This window comes from Sorghum bicolor, chromosome 8, assembly GCF_000003195.3.
Source record: "Sorghum bicolor cultivar BTx623 chromosome 8, Sorghum_bicolor_NCBIv3, whole genome shotgun sequence".
Taxonomy (NCBI): Eukaryota; Viridiplantae; Streptophyta; class Magnoliopsida; order Poales; family Poaceae; genus Sorghum; species Sorghum bicolor.
Genome location: NC_012877.2, coordinates 56383752 through 56400011, shown reverse-complemented (window position 1 = coordinate 56400011; position 16260 = coordinate 56383752). Strand labels below are relative to the sequence as shown.

General features: G+C 41.7%; 2 protein-coding genes across 2 annotated transcripts; both read right to left on the bottom strand.

Annotated features, from left to right (window-relative positions):
• Nucleotides 343–5883, bottom strand: LOC8068094 (importin subunit beta-1). The gene is made up of 3 exons (XM_002442302.2): nt 5662–5883; nt 1417–3843; nt 343–1311 (listed from the first exon to the last, which is right to left on the bottom strand). The coding sequence occupies exons 2-3, from the start codon at nt 3834–3836 to the stop codon at nt 1113–1115; spliced, it is 2619 nt and encodes an 872-aa protein (XP_002442347.1). The 5' UTR covers nt 3837–3843; nt 5662–5883; the 3' UTR covers nt 343–1112.
• LOC8068093 (CASP-like protein 4C1) lies at nt 14765–16015 on the bottom strand. Its single transcript, XM_002442301.2, has one exon. It carries the CDS (start codon nt 15675–15677, stop codon nt 15093–15095), a length of 585 nt encoding a protein of 194 aa, XP_002442346.1. The 5' UTR covers nt 15678–16015; the 3' UTR covers nt 14765–15092.

The following is a 16260-nucleotide window of genomic DNA, read 5'->3' as shown; positions in this document are numbered from 1 at the left end:
TGTTTAGATAAAGCAAGAGAACAAGTAGCATTCTCTAGCGCTCACTCTTAACGCACAATGCTCTGTGGCACCAATCCAGGGGGTCAAACCTGCAGTCTGCATTGAAGTTAGCAACCTGCGGGCGTAAAACGAAAGACAATTCACATTTCACCATGGTATTCTTATATGCTCAACAAATGATGATATGGTATGTTGGTAGCAAGAGGCAGATCTCCACACAACAACATAGTACAATTCATAAACCACACCCAACTCAATTTGCCTCTGCCCCCAGCAAAAACCACTTCAAAGACCTATATAACTCTTTGTTTCTTCACCCGCCCAGCTCCTGATAAACCGCAATGGAGCAACAATGTATGTAGATTACCAAAAACAAGGTGTGAAAATGCACAAACACCTGCTGCTCCGATAACACCCCGGAAATAAACCAATGCACGCACAGACTTGACTTGTACAAATAGCGCGCGGTAGCAGACAGGACAGGACACAAGTTTTGCCCCAGAACAACTCTTACAAAACAGACCGACCATGAATGAAATGCAAAGACAATGCAAATGGACAAAGGGAAAAGAATGCTAGGAAATTAACAACCTACTACCAGCAGGGAGGGTATGTCTTGACATAAATGGACTTGGCCACCCTGATCGATACAAAAATTAATCCTGTGACAATGCGTTCGAGCCCAATCTTGCTTACTGGAGCAGCAGCAAGCAAATGGGCCTTTTGTCCCAAGTGACCATCCGACCAGAGTTCGATGCATGGGATTAATGCAGGGGGGAATGATAGGCCACAATTCTTAGGCATGCCATGCCGAGGAAACTGTCAGCATGTCATGTGACAATAGAAGCTCATCTCACCTCCAATAAGAAATGAAGGTTGCAGATGCCTTTAGCAAAAGTTAGCAGGCGGCCAACTTGAACCCTCTTTTCTCGCAGAAGCGGGAAGCACGGGTTGACACATGTACTGAATGCATGAGTTAGTGAGGACCCTCCGACTCTGCTGTAAAGATGTTGGACTTCTCCGAAGAGCAGGTCTGGACATGATGCAATCAACGACCCAGACAGGATGACATGCGGATGGATGCAAGTGCAGACTCGAGACTCAGTGTGGCATCAACCCGAAACTGCACGGCTGATTGCTATCCTTGCCCAATCGGCAGATTCTTTCACCAATGGATCATCTGATGCCAAGCATTCCTCTAAAAATGCCTGGCTTGAGGTGGATTGATTGATCAAAGGGCCAGCATGGACACCCAATGTGTCAGCCAGATCTCCCAAGACACCTATTGCAGTCTTCATCACAGTATCATCCCTGCAAAAGAGGTATAACATCATAAAGCATTAGGTCAAGAAAACAAATGACTCATATAAGTTAGGCAGCAAAGCTAAAGAATCAGAGTTTAAAGTTTTGACGTACATGTCCTTTCCATTGTACAGAGCATCAAGGAACTGAATAATATGTGGAGCATATGGCATCAGTAGTTGTGTCTTAGGTGAACTCTTGAATCCTTGCAGGATACCAGAGTAGGCTTCCAAGATTCCATTCCTTAGCTGGTTGGTGTAGTCGAGCATCTCATCATCAGTTGCTGTGGTATGGGCCGACAAATCAGCAGCACTTTGCAGCATAGGCATCGCATAGATCAAATACTTCTCAAAGTTTTCCCCAATTGCCAGTGCAATATCACCAAAGCAAGAAAATATCGGTGGCTTCACAGATCTGTGCAACTGGTTACTGGACAGGTCCTTCAGGAGCTGAGTCATGATGCCATCACAGAAGGGTAAAATTTTGTCTTCCAGTGCTCTGCAGAGATCACCAACAACGCCCACGGTAATGGCACACACCTGATACTCCTCAAAGTTCTGAAGTCCCATCTCCAAATACTGATAAAACTGTGCCATGTACTTTGCAAAGTTTGGACCAGCTGCATATGCCAATGCTCCAATAGCAAGCATAGCCTCCTCGTGCACTGTGGCATTTCGACATGCAAAAACTCTCAAAAACAGATCCATCATCTGATCAGCATACTGCAAGAAAGAGTACTTAGTTGACTCCATCCCTCCCAACTTTTGGATAATGACCTGCAAGCAACCACAAAGGAGGCCCTGCAGTTCGCTCCTCTTCTCCCGCTCATCAGTTGACAGCTTTTCAGTTTCAAGTGTCTGATGGAGCTCCACCATGATCACAGGTACTAACTGCATAACAATAGGGGCTGCTGCCTCAGTGGAGCACCTGACAACTTCATTTAGGGTCTCATATGCTGCTGTTCGCAGCCGAGATTCTCCAGCATCCTCCCTGTGAGTGACCATAAGAAGGTTCTGAACAATATCTTGAAAGAAAGGGGATAATGGCGATGCAGATCCAGCATCCACATAGCCTTGTGCAAGGAAATAGAGGGCTCCACATGCCTTTTCAGCCACATTTGGGACATCCTTCATGCTGTGAAGCAGCACAGTAAGTATTTGCTGACAATTCTCAGCCGTGATGATAGGAGGAGTTTCAAGTGCTGAACCATGAAGGAACTCAAAGATTCTCCCAAGTGTCCAGGCAGTTGTGTCCTTTACATGGTTACTGGGATCCTTCGTCAGTGCAGACAGCATGAAGCCCAATGCAACATTAACAAGAGGAGCCAGTTTATCAGCTGATGGGCCCTCCAAGATAGAGCCAAAGGCATATGTTGCAGCCTCTCTCTGTCTCCATTCAGACTTGGTTATGTTCTCCTCCACGAAAGGCATTACAAGAGGAACAATGTCATCACCAACAGTCCTTGCCACCAGGCCCAAACAAGTTCCCCCAGCCATTGCAAGATTCCAAGCACCTTCATCCAAGTCTTGGTCTTCCTCTTGCTTGAGGAGAGTTTCCAACAACATCGGCACTAAGGCAGGAAGAGCCTGCTTGATAAAGTAGTAGCAAGGAACATCAGAATCAGCTGTAAACTCACTGCTGTACTCATCCAGAATGTCAATTTCCTCATCACATATGGAACTCCAGAATTCAATAGCCTGGAGTGCTACTGACTCCTCATCTCCCCTCACAGCTTTTGCAGTTATATTAAATATATCCTGCATGTATGTTGCCAGCTTATCATAGTAAGTAGACGATATAGCCACCAAACACTCAAAGGCAGCCTGCCTTATCTTCACCTCCGGAGACTGCGTCGCTTCACAAACTACTCTCATGATATAGTCACGCTCCATGTCATTCGAGAAGTTCACCTGAGCAAAGCCCAAAGCATTATACAATGCCCGTGTAGCTGCAAGCCTCACATCAGAGTTTGCCTCAGAAGCATTCATACCCTGAACAACAGCTGTAAGTATTTTATTGACTTGGTCTTGGTCTACAGCATCTGGAGAAACTTCCTCACATAAATAGCCAAGAGTCTCAAGCGTTGCTTGCTTGACATTTGGCTGGACCTGATGTATGTTTATAAGCAATGATCCTATAAGCTCTGGCCATTGCTTCTGCGGAATCTCAATACCAGCAACCTTGGCAATAACTTGGGAAGCAGTGGATCTGGCACTTGCAACAGGAGATGTGAGAGTTTGCAGCAACAATCCTTTAATTTGTGCCTTGGCACCAGCATCCAGTGCCAGCCATCTCTGGAAAAGCTCATTCTTCCTGTGCTGCTCCTTTGCATCCAGTGCATTCTTAAGAATCAAGCCAGCTAACCTTCGGCTCTCCTCAGGTTTCTCTTCATTGGCCAACTCGCTTGAGAGGGAAAGCAAGAATCCAGGGAGGTTCTGCTCCTGGAACTGCTTAAGACTTTCTTCAGCATGCTTCCTAATTGCACCATCAGCAGATTGCGCACTTAAGAGAACTTGAGTAACGTCAAGTGACATATTGACTCTGTGAATGTCAAAACAGGAAAGAATCAGAACAAATTTGTGGCACAGAACCATATGCACCAGCAAAGGATAATTTAATCCATCCAATATGAACAAGACAACAATAAATGTGTTCTGATTGTAAAGCCTAACAAACACAGAACTGCTCCATGTAAAGCCAAACAAGACATATCGCATACCAAATTGTTATATCATGTAAAGTTAGAAAAATATAGAGTCATTATTGCTAGGCATATCAGTGCTAAACAGTGAAAGCAGAGGAACAAAATCAGCATGCTCTGTATTGTTGTAACCACAAAATATGATAATTCATTAGTAAGGGTACCCATGGAGAAATAATATCATGTCAGGAAAGCATGGTAGATTCTATAGTAGTCCAATAAAGGAATTAAGATGCCATATGAACAATAATGATCCAGTACTACTCATCGATGCACATGTAACCCCTTATTAGCACACAAGGTCATAGACAAATTAGCAATATAACAAGTTAAGAACCTAATACACTTTGGCATGAACCTTATTCAGCTCGCCCCAATAAACAAGAACTGACATTCATATTGCTAGACTGTGTTTCGTAGACTACAATCTAACACTACAAACTTTAAACCAATGAAGCTAGAGTTCTCCAAGCAAGCAAGCAAACATATGGAGCCTTACAAAACTAAATGCTTGCAGTAAAATTGGCCAGCTGTAGAAATTACTGCTTAACAGGAACTATACCAAATTTACAATCAATATGGGAGGTACTATATACGACATAATTGCTCTTTTTTTCAGAATTTATGAGGTGGCACTACCATAAGTAACCGAACAGGAGGACTCGGAAACTGAACAAGAGTACTCAGAAGGAGCTAAGTTATAAACAGGAACTGCAACAAAAACGGTAGGAATAGCACGTGGAAGTTCATGCAACAGATTCACTAAAAACAACCGACTAATACAGAGTGAGTGCTAGGATTAGCACATGGAAGCTCATGCAGCAGATTCACTAGAAACAACCAACTATACAAAGTGATTGCTAATTACTGCTTAACAGAAACTATGCAAGACTGCTATCAACATGGGAGGTACTATATATGACATAATTGCTCCCTTTTCAGAATTTAGCAGGTGGCGCTACCACAAGCAACCGAACGAGAGTACTCGGGAACCGAACGAGTACTCAGAAGGAGCTAAGTTACACAGGGGAACTGCAACAAAAACAGTAGGAATAGCACATGGATGTTCATGCAACAGATTAAATAGAAACAACAAACTATCCAAAGTGAGTGCTAGGAATAGCACGTGGAAGTTCATGCAACAGAAACTATCAACTATACAAAGTGAGTGCTAGGAGTAGAACGTTGAAGTCCACGGGACAGATTCACTAGAAACTATCAACTATACAAAGTGAGTGCTAGGAATAGAACGCTGATGTTCATGCGACAGATTCACTAGAGACAATCAACTATACAACAAAGTGAGTGCGCATCAGATTCATCAAAGCCTAACACAGCTCAACTCTCCTCGTCGACGACACTGGCTACTCCCCCCTACAAACGAATCTAACTCCACACGGGCAGAAATCGCCCGGCCGTCCAGCTCTACCCACAAAAACCGACTCAGATCTAGCAACCCACGCGGGAAGCAAACACGCACAGCGAAGACACGAGCGAGCACCCAGCCGCCGACGAACTGACGGATCGAGACAACCGAAGCCACACGCGAACCGGTAGCACGGATCGGGCCGGAGATCCGGGGAGCAGATCGAGACCTGACCGGGCCCCTAGATCCAACTGGGGAGAGAGAGAGACTAGGGTTTTGACCTGCCACTTACGTTGCTGGACGCGGAGTCGCGACCCCCGCGGAGTACGGCCTGAGCGGAGCGGGAGGCCTCGGTCCACGGCGGTGGAACGGCGGAGGGAGCGCGCAGCCGGGGACCCGATCGGCGACGCGCGGGCGCGTGGGGTGGAGGGAGGGAGGAAGGGCAGGCGTGGAGGCGGGGCGGTGGCGGCGGAGGCAGGGAGGAGGGCGAGGGCGAGGGCGAGGAAATCAAATAATAATGCGGGGAAAAGAAAAGCAGGGCATCTTTGGTGAGGTGGGACGTGGGGAGCGGGTTGGGCGCGGGCTGTGGGGAGATGGTGACCGTTGGATCTGTCGTGAATGGCTGGGACGGGAGCGAGGGTTTTTCTGATTGGGTGGGTTTTTTTTTTTGATAAAATGGTTTTCGTGTGGGTTTGGTTATTGCTTTTTATTGGGTTTGGACGCTACCGTGGGGGTGGTTTTGACAGGCCAAGTTGGTTTCGTGGTCGGTTTCCGGTGCGGTTTAAGCGGATTCCTAAAAAAAAATACCGTTTAAGCGGCATTTCTGGACTACAGTACATACATTAGAGCAACCACTGTATGCAGTTAAAATATTCTACACGATGAGCTGAAACATTGTGAAACTAGTCTATATAGTGTCTATGGCAAAAGCTACCCATAAGACTATGACTACCCATAAAGAATAAAAAAAATGTTAGTAGAGAGAAGAGAGATTGATGATTGGCGCTTCTGAATGATTTTTTCTTTATGTGTTGGCGGACCAATTCTTTATCTATTTAGACTACTCATATGGACTACCACATTGTGGCAACAACAAAATTAAAATCCACTGACGCAAAAGCTATCTTTATGGACTAACTAGTCTAAATATATTGTGGTTGCTCTTATGGTTTTTGAAATGTGTCTTTAAAATATAGTATATTTAAAAAACAAGAAGATAATATTTACTTAAATAGAGTTAAGAAAGAGGAAAGTAATTAAGTGCTTATCATATTTTCTATAAGAAAACTTAGTTTGCATCTTTTAATCATGCGAATAAGATCAGATTTGAATAGATTAGGAAGTTAGTGAGAGGTACACATGTCTATTGTTTTCTCTCTTATTCTACCTTAGAGTAGCCACAACGCATTGTATTGTAGAGTGGAGGGAGTATATAATACTACATTGTACTCCCTTCATCCCAAATTGTAAGTCATTCTAAGAATCTTGGAGAGTCAAACTTTTCAAAGTTTGACCAAATTTATATGATAAAATAATTATTATTATGATACCAACTAAATATCATTAAATTCTTCCTTAATTATATTTTTATAGTATACTCACTTTACGTTACAAATCTTACTATTTCACTCTATAATTTTGGTCAAACGTGAAAATGTTGTGACTCTCCAAGATTTTTGGAATGACTTACAATTTAGGATGGAGGGAGTATCTTCCTAGTATGAACCAAGCTTGAGTACACTTACAATATGAGTGTATTTGAAGATGATTCTCATTAATTGAGTGAGTTTGGCGAGGCTCTAGATTTTCATAAAAATGTTTTGGATTCATGTTCTCTAAAAAAATTCTTAATGATGAATCGAAATCACTTTATGAAACCATTTGACTGGTAAACTAGATTCTGATTAAAAAACTTGTAAATAAAAATAAGTTCAAAAAAATTAACTTAAATACAAACCATTTTAACTCGTTACACTAACAAGGGACAAAAAGTAAGAAGCAATGAGATGAGCGTCTATGTGAAACCAGACTCCTGTCATTTTACGTATGTATGTAGAAACGGTTAAATGTTCGGTTCCGAATCACATGTTGGAAAAGACCATTTAGAAGTTATCGAGGTGATTCTCATCACAAACTGAAACGTTTCTTCTATTCAGACGCACCTGAGTGTTACTCCATCCGAAATTATAAGTCATTTTAAAATTTTAGAGAGTCAAACCACTTCAAATGTAACCAAATTTATATCATCACATAATAACATTTATGATAACAACTAAGTATTATTAGGGTCCTCATTAATTATATTTGCATATTATATCTATTTAGTATCATAAATTTTTGTAATTTTTTTTATAATTTTAATCAAACTTAAAATATTTTGACTTTCCAAGATTCTTGGAATGAGTTATAATTTAAGATGGAGGGAGTACTTTAGAGCATGTTGAATGTTAACTGGTTATCCGTCGGGTGTTGCATGCTAATGTTGTAAATATTTAAAGTACTATTTTGTCAAACCATTAAGATTAATTTGTATTTTTAAAAAAGATTAATTTGTATTTATTTTTAATATGATAATTAAAAACTATGTTGGTAGAGCTCCACGATTACTTATTTTCAGTAATCATATGACCAAAAGTGACTTTTTATGATTCTCTAGAATAATGATTTAAGCATGAAGTGAATTGAGGCAAGCTAGTTTTTTCTCAACTCCCACATGCTTAGCTCATTTAGAAAATCGCTTCACAGATGTCTTTGTAAAATTTGTTTGGCAGAATCAACCTAAAGACACCTTCAAGCTCTACAAAACAAACGCTTAATCTACTCATATATGCTACACGTGTGAAGTTTGTTTGGAACATCAGGGTCTTTCAGGCTAGTTTGGCAGAGCTTCATTCCTAGCTTTTATGGCGGATTTGCTAGATCTCTAACATTTAAATATATCTGGATTCTAGATGAATCTAAAGACACTTTTGAGCTCTGCAAAACAAACGCTTAATCTACTCATATATGCTACACGTGTGAAGTTTGTTTGAACATGAGGATCTTTCCGGGCTACTTTGGCAGAGGTCCATTCCCAGCTTTTTATGGAACGGATTTGCTAGATCCCTATCAAACTCTTAAAGTGTATCGATTCTAGATGAAAGTAGATGAAAATCACTTCTCCATTTAGGCGAGCAACTCCAACCATTATGCAAATGGACTTGGCATTTACCAAAATGCATGAAACTCCAAAAAAAAACTCTCCAATCGTTATGCATTTGGACTTTGCATTTTACATAGCTATGCATTTGGAGGGAGAAACTTGGCATATATGCCAAAGAAGTCCGGCTATGCAAATAGAGATCACAGAATTCTCGGTTCCACCTCGCGGGCTTTTTTCTTGCCTTCGCGCGGTTTCCCTTCGCGCCGCCACCACTTCGCGCGATAGGAAAAGCATCGCACGTCCTCTTTCGCCAGCTTCGCGCGCGCGTAATTTGGACGAAGCAGCTAGATCCATTCTCCGGTACCCTCGATCCCATGTTGGCTTCACGAAATTCTGCTGCTCGCGAGCTGCAACGGCTTGACTGATGGCGGCGACCGGAAACTGATGGGGAACAGGACCGGGTAGAGATCGGTACTGGAGCCAAGGGGCGAACCTGTACGACGACGAACTGATGGCCAACAGACGTAGAACTACTACGGTGAACGGGAACTAACGGAACGGGAGATCGGTACTACGATCGGTACTGCGAACGGGAACGACGAACTGCGCAGCTCACGATCGGTACTGCGCGGCTGTTTGGCGCGGGAATTGGTAAACGGGAGACGACGGCGGGCTGTTTGGCGCGAGATCGATTGGCCGCGCGGGAAGGAGTGTCGCGAATCAAAATTTCCGGGAAAAAAAGATGATGGACTTGGCATTTTGCATAACGGTTGGAGATCACTCGATTTTAGTCTTGCCATTTTCATTTGGGGTTTGCAATTTGCCTAAGGCCTTGTTTAGTTCCAAAATATTTTGCAAAATCGACACTGTAGCTCTTTCGTTTGTATTTGACAAATATTATCTAATCATGGAGTAACTAGGCTCAAAAGATTCGTCTCGTCAATTTCGACCAAACTGTGTAATTAGTTTTTATTTTTGTCTATATTTAATACTTCATGTATGTGTCTAAAGATTCGATGTGACGGGAAATCTGAAAAATTTTGCAAATTTTTTTGGAACTAAACAAGGCCTAAAATGCATAACTTCAAATGCATAATGGTTGGAGATGCTCTTAGTTCATTCCGAAATCCAAAAAGTTTTCAAGATTCCACGTCACATCGAATCTTGCGGCACATGCATGAAGCATTAAATATAGACGAAAACAAAAACTAATTACACAGTTTGTCTGTAAATCACGAGATAAATCTTTTGATCCTAGTTAGTTTATGATTAGACAATATTTGTCAAATAAAAATGAAAGTGCTACAGTAGCGAAATTCGAATTTTTTTCCGAACTAAACAAGGCCTTATACTACGAGCTAGGAAATAAAAAAGCTGCCATCCAAGGCTTCACATTGTTCCTCGTTCAACACATCAGAATTGATTCTTGCCTACTATCCACCCTAACTCCACTCCCTCACTAAAATCACTTCCATCAGTGAATAAAAAGTAGAGCTCAGGAATTAGAAAGTGGAGCTCGGCCGAACTGGTCCTTAAAAAATGTGGAGTCAAATTCTCAAAAAAATATGCGTTGCCATATGCATGTTTATCCTTGCAAAATCACTATTGGATAGTAGCCAAGTGTCCCCGTAAACGTGGACTCCCACATAACACATACTCTCTTCATACTCAAAAAGGAAATAGTTTAGGGTAGCAATACGATATCCAAAGCCTAACTTTGACTCTTTGTTTTTATAAAAATATATATTAAAAAGTAGTATATGTATATTTTTGTGAAAATATTTTTTAAAACAAATATATTTATATGGTTTTCATATTTTCAAACTCAACAACTTAAAAGTTATCCATAATTTATATTCTCAATGTTTGACCCAAACCTTATCCAAAACGACTTCCTTTGGAAGTACGAAGTGGGTACTGTATGTTTCGTTTGGTTGATAAGCCGGCTGATTTGTTGTGAGAGAAAAATATTGTTAAATGGCTAGTTGATTGCAAACAAGTATATAGACTGAACTAAAACGAGTGATCGAATATTCATCTCCCTAGTCCTCTTGCCAAACTTAGGTATTCGCTGGCCGTGCTACTATGTGTCGCAATGGAACATTAGGCTCCCAAGCACAGAGAGTACATTATATTTTTATAGGAATGATAGCACATTAATTTGGTGGTTATCAGTCATGTCTTTCTTTCTGCGCAAGCATTTGAAACATAAACTATTGTTTGACTATATATGTTTCACATTTCGATCTTTTTCTTTAACTTATCTTTATGTTCATATGATACCACATTCGTCGTAGAAAAAAAAGTAATTGTAAAATGACGTTCCTTGTGCCCCGTCCACAATGCTGGAGGCAGAAGGCAAAGCTGCTGCACCAGGGATGAAAACCAAATATGGAAAGCTTTTGCCAAAAATTTCTACTCTGTTCGTTTGGCAGAAAAGTCATGGTTAAAAGTACTGTTCGCTGCTACTGAAAGACTGATTGATTCAGTAGATAAGCTTATTAAGCGAACATGGCTATCCTTGAGGCCCATTTTGAAAGTCCAGATCAACCATCTTATGAGCCTAAATTGATCGGGCTTTGGCCCAGATGAGGCCTGAAGATGATCGAATCTCGAGAGGGCCAGGCCGCTGCTGAGCTTTGCACGACACCCAAAACAATATATGGATTGCATTTGTCTCTAAAGATGCAATCTCTAAACACTTGACAACGTCTACCTCAACTTCGTTTCTTCCATGTCATTATAATTATCCCGTTGCCCTTACATGCCTTGCACAGCCCCCACAACATTATTAAAATAAATTCCATTTTAACTTTTTAGAATAAATAAAATCACTTATATACCTTCCTTAACTATTATTGTGGTCTAATTTTTCTCCTTATTAAAATAAATTCCATTTTAACTATTTAAATTATCTCCCATAATTAGAAGTGGTTTTTTAGGAGGTTTCATTTTTAAAATTTTAAATTAGTAAATATTAATAAAGTTTAAAAACCATGAAAATCTCTCAAAGCTTCTAAATTTGAGAAAACTCGAAGATAGATTGAGATGCAAGACACTTCCAAAAATTATAGTTAACTCTAGGAAAATATCTAAGAATTCTAGAAGTGCCTAAAACACTTTAATCTATTTTTTTAAACAACAAAAAACATAGCAGGAATCCATTTAGCATTAACATATGTTGCATTCATGCTGGTTGTATCTCATATTTTTGTTGTGGAATTTTTTTAAAAACGTGTTTATACATTGATTATAATGTTTTGACATTTTTCTGTTTGTTTTCCCTATTTTTGCACGGCCAAATATATTTCTAGAAGCTTTAGAAATATCTCATGAGGTTTAAATATGATATTTGGGTTTTTCATGTCTCGATGTGTCTTTAGAGTTTTCTCAAATTTTAGAAGCTCAAAGAAAATTTTCATGATTCCAAAACTTTTGTAGGTATTTATCATTTTTATTTAAACACATGAAATCACTGTAAAAACTACTCCTAACTAGGTAGTGGATGTAATTTAAATGATTTTTTTGAAAAATATTGGGGTAGAATGTCCTATCTTGATGTTCGATGAGGAAAATCCGACCACGACAATAGTTGGGAAGATAAATGAGACTTTTCCCTCTGATTTATTACTTTCTTCTCTGATGTGGCTTACGAGACAACGATAGGAAAATATCCATTTGATCACCTTATCTATCAACACCGTTTGATTGTCTAATATCATATACACTAAATTGTCTAATATGAGACAAATCACTAGCTAGTTTTGACAGTAGTTTAGCATACATGGTGCCATATGTTATCCTCGATGGGAGTAAATTGAACTAGTCGATAGTCCAATTTATAAAACTATTATCAAAATCAACTAGGGATGTGATTTGTTTGGTATTAAATACTCCTTCCATTTCAAATTATAATATATTTTCTTTTATTTTAGATACATAGTTTTTGCTGCGCACTCATTATGTCTAGATACATTAAAAATTGATATATTTAGAAAAATTAAAATATCATGTAATTTACAATAGAGGGAGACTAGCAAAAATTATGTATATGTCTAATCTTTTGTGATAGTGAGAGTACTTCAAATAATATAAGAAACTCATATGACGTCAATATCTCCGAGGTGGAATGAACTTTTTTTTTCCACAAAGATATCGTGAGAATGCATTGGACCCGGCGCAGGCCGAGCCCTGCAAAGCAGGGGCCGACTGCAGACGGAGTGGGCCGCAGCTGCCTCTGTCGATACGTAGGAATATTTGACTATCGATGGGCCAGATTTTTTTTTTCTGCTGATGAACGCGCTGAATATCCCAAGTTTGAACTTTCATCACGAAAAAAAGATCCCAAGTTCAGTCTTGTAGTCTTACATTAGCTTGTAGATTACGCTCCGTGCTGCATTGACAAGGAGGTTTACAAAAAACGCGTGAATGGATGGAGGTAGTACATGGTAATAAAGGTAAACATAGGAGGCAAAAATACGACCAAGGCCCTGTTTAGTTCCGAAAAAAATTCGGATTTCGCTATTGTAGCACTTTCGTTTTTATTTGACAAATTTTGTCCAATCATAAACTAACTAGGATCAAAAGATTCGTGTCGTGATTTACAGACTAACTGTGTAATTAGTTTTTATTTTCGTCTATATTTAATGCTTCATGCATGTGCCGCGAGATTCGATGTGACGAGGAATCTTGAAAACTTTTTGGATTTCAGGGTGAACTAAACAAGGCCCAATGGAGACTTCCTAAATTTGGAGTGACCAGCACTTTGGCGAGTCAGTATCGGTAATTGTAGGCTCGTGCTGAGGGTGTCCTCAATGACACTTTACAAATAGCTAGTTAGATGTAGCTTAGAATTGATAAAAAATAAATATTGTAATTAGGAACTATGTTAGTTGTGAGATAGTTATTTCTGAAAGATCGTGCTAGACTAGCTACCTAACAGTTGCTAGCTATTTATTCTCTCTTGATAGCTAGCTATTTGGGAATTATTGGAAACACACTGAGCATTACTCGAGCTCGATCGAGGTCACAGGCTTCTGTTGGTTGCTCAATTGAGGCCTTTTTCAGTTGGTGAAAAAAATTGGGTTTAGCTATTGTAGTATTTTTGTTTATATTTAACAATTATTATCTAATTATATACTAACTAGGTTCAAAAAATTTATCTTGTATTTTTTATATTTCATGTATGCATCTAAATATTTGATGTGATGAAGAATCTTAAAAAATTAAAATTTTGAGATGAACAAAACAAAGCCTCAACCAGTGGGCTGCCAAAAGTTGCTCTCGTTTTTCCCTCTCCTCTTTCTCAGGCCATGTTAGCTCTCATCTAAAAACTTTTCACTCCATACTATCGAATATTTGAACACATGTGTGGAGTATTAAATATAGATAAAAATAACTAATTGTACAAGTTGCATTAAAACCGTGAGACGATCTTTTAAGCATAATTAGTCTATGATTAGCCATAATTGCTACATGCTTAATAAATTTTTCGTGCGGTTTCCAATCAAGTTATGTAATTAGTTTTTTAATTAGTATCCAAACATCCCTTCCGATATACATAAAACATTCAACGTGACACTAAAAAATTTCACCCACGAATTAATCGAGTCTTATTTCCTGATTTTCTCCTCCCTGCTCCATTGCCATCTTTCGTCCTCTTTGACCAGTGAGCCAGCCTCTTCTGGTGGAAGGTTGCGAGAGACGGGGACGACGCAATCGACGTGCAGTGGGACCTTATTGTCAGGCGCGCGAACTTAGGGCCTTGTTAGTTCCTAGAAAATTTTGCAAAATTTTTCAGATTTCTCGTCACATCAAATCTTTAGACGCATGCATAAAGTATTAAATATAGACGAAAATAAAAACTAATTGCACAGTTTGGTCGGAATTGACGAGACGAACCTTTTGAGTCTAGTTCGTATATGTTTGGATAATATTTGTCAAATACAAACGAAATGGATACTATTCGTATTTTGCAAAAAATTTTGGAACTAAACAAGGCCAGGTGTGCATGGGCGATAAGAAGAGTTTGGCGCGCGCACAAACAAAGGCACAAAGCAAAAAATTTTGGAACTAAACAAGGCCTAGGTGTGCATGGGCGATAAGAAGAGTTTGGCGCGCGCACAAACAAAGGCACAAAGCAAAAAAATTTTGGAACTAAACAAGGCCTAGGTGTGCATGGGCGATAAGAAGAGTTTGGCGCGCGCACAAACAAAGGCACAAAGCAATGATGGAGTGATAGACACTGATCATCAGCAGTTCAGCGCCGGCCACGCATTCGTCAATTTTGATCTGGCACGCCACCACTTGACGCAGGAGCAAAAAATATTTTCACACTCGCTCGTGATGACACACAATCGTACGTGTGCACCGCGCATACACGCTACTAATACGTACAGTAATTACCAGTGCGCTAGCTTCGTCTGATCTGGTCTGATCTTACATTAATTTGGTACGCCGTCAAATTACTATTGCTACTACTCTGAACTTTGCTTGCATTCTCATGACGCTGCCAAAGTTCACTATCTACCACGCGCCGTTCACACACACACAAGAACGCACGCCGGCGATGTGTATAAAGATCAGTAGGAGGCTGGTGGCGGGAACCGGGAGCCGGTGGCGAGGAAACAGGCGACGCGGAAGCCGGTGACGAGCGCGGCGAGCGCCAGGAAGGCGAACCCCGCGAAGCCGAGCCCCACCGCGACGTCGGCCCGCACGCACGCCGCGCTGCCGGTGGTCATCCACCCTTCCCGCCCTCCGCCACCGCACCACGCCGCGTCCCGCGCGGCCGCCGCCGCCGCCGCCAGCGCCATGTAGCCGAAGCCCTGATCGTGTCCGAAGTCGAACCAGAGCTGCATGGCCTCCGGGAGCAGCGTGGCGCCCCTGGCCACCTCCCACGCGGCGGCGGCGGCCTCGAACGCCGAGTACACCGCCACGATGGCGTCGGCCGCCAGCAGGAACCGGAACGGCGCGCGCCGGAGCGTGGCGGTGGCGGAGGAGGCGGCGAGCGCGGCCGAGGCCGCGGCGGCGCACAGCGCGCCCACACGGAGCAGCAGCAGCAGCAACACCACCACCTCGCCGGGCCGCCCCCGCCGCGCCGGCTGCTTCGTCGTCGTCGCCTGCTGCTGCGCTTCCACCGCCCACCCGCCGCCGTTCTGCTGCGGCATCGTGGACGTGGTCTCGGCTCGGCTCGGCTCAGCTCGCTCGACGACGGTGCCGACGGTGACCTCTGGCGCGCTGTGATGCTGCTGGTATATATAGAAGGCTCGACGGAATGGAACGGAGTGACGGGGTCACGGGCGACAGGGTGTCGACGTGGCGCGTCCAGGCCTCCAGTGTCCACATGGCGGGGAGAGAAAAAACTGAGGGGAAAAAAAAAAGGAGAAAGGCAAAAGTGGCGGGCGGCCAGCTGCCTGGCCAGGTGTGTGGCGAGCGGTTGGTGTGGACATGTGACCGGATTAATGGGGAGTATGGTTGTGACGCTATCCTCTAATTGAAGGGCCGGCCAGCTGCACGCGACTTCACGTATATTAACGGACCAGCTCACAGGTTCTTCACTAGTAGTACTCCGTACCAGAAAGAAAAGACACCGGAAATACTATCGTAGTATATACTCACGTGAGTATAAAGTAAGTTACCATATATAAAACCAAAACCTTCTTACATCCAAATATATCTAAAGATGCATAGTCTAGTCCTTCAGAAAAATAAAACAATTATTATAATAATACTCCCTCCATTCCAAATTGT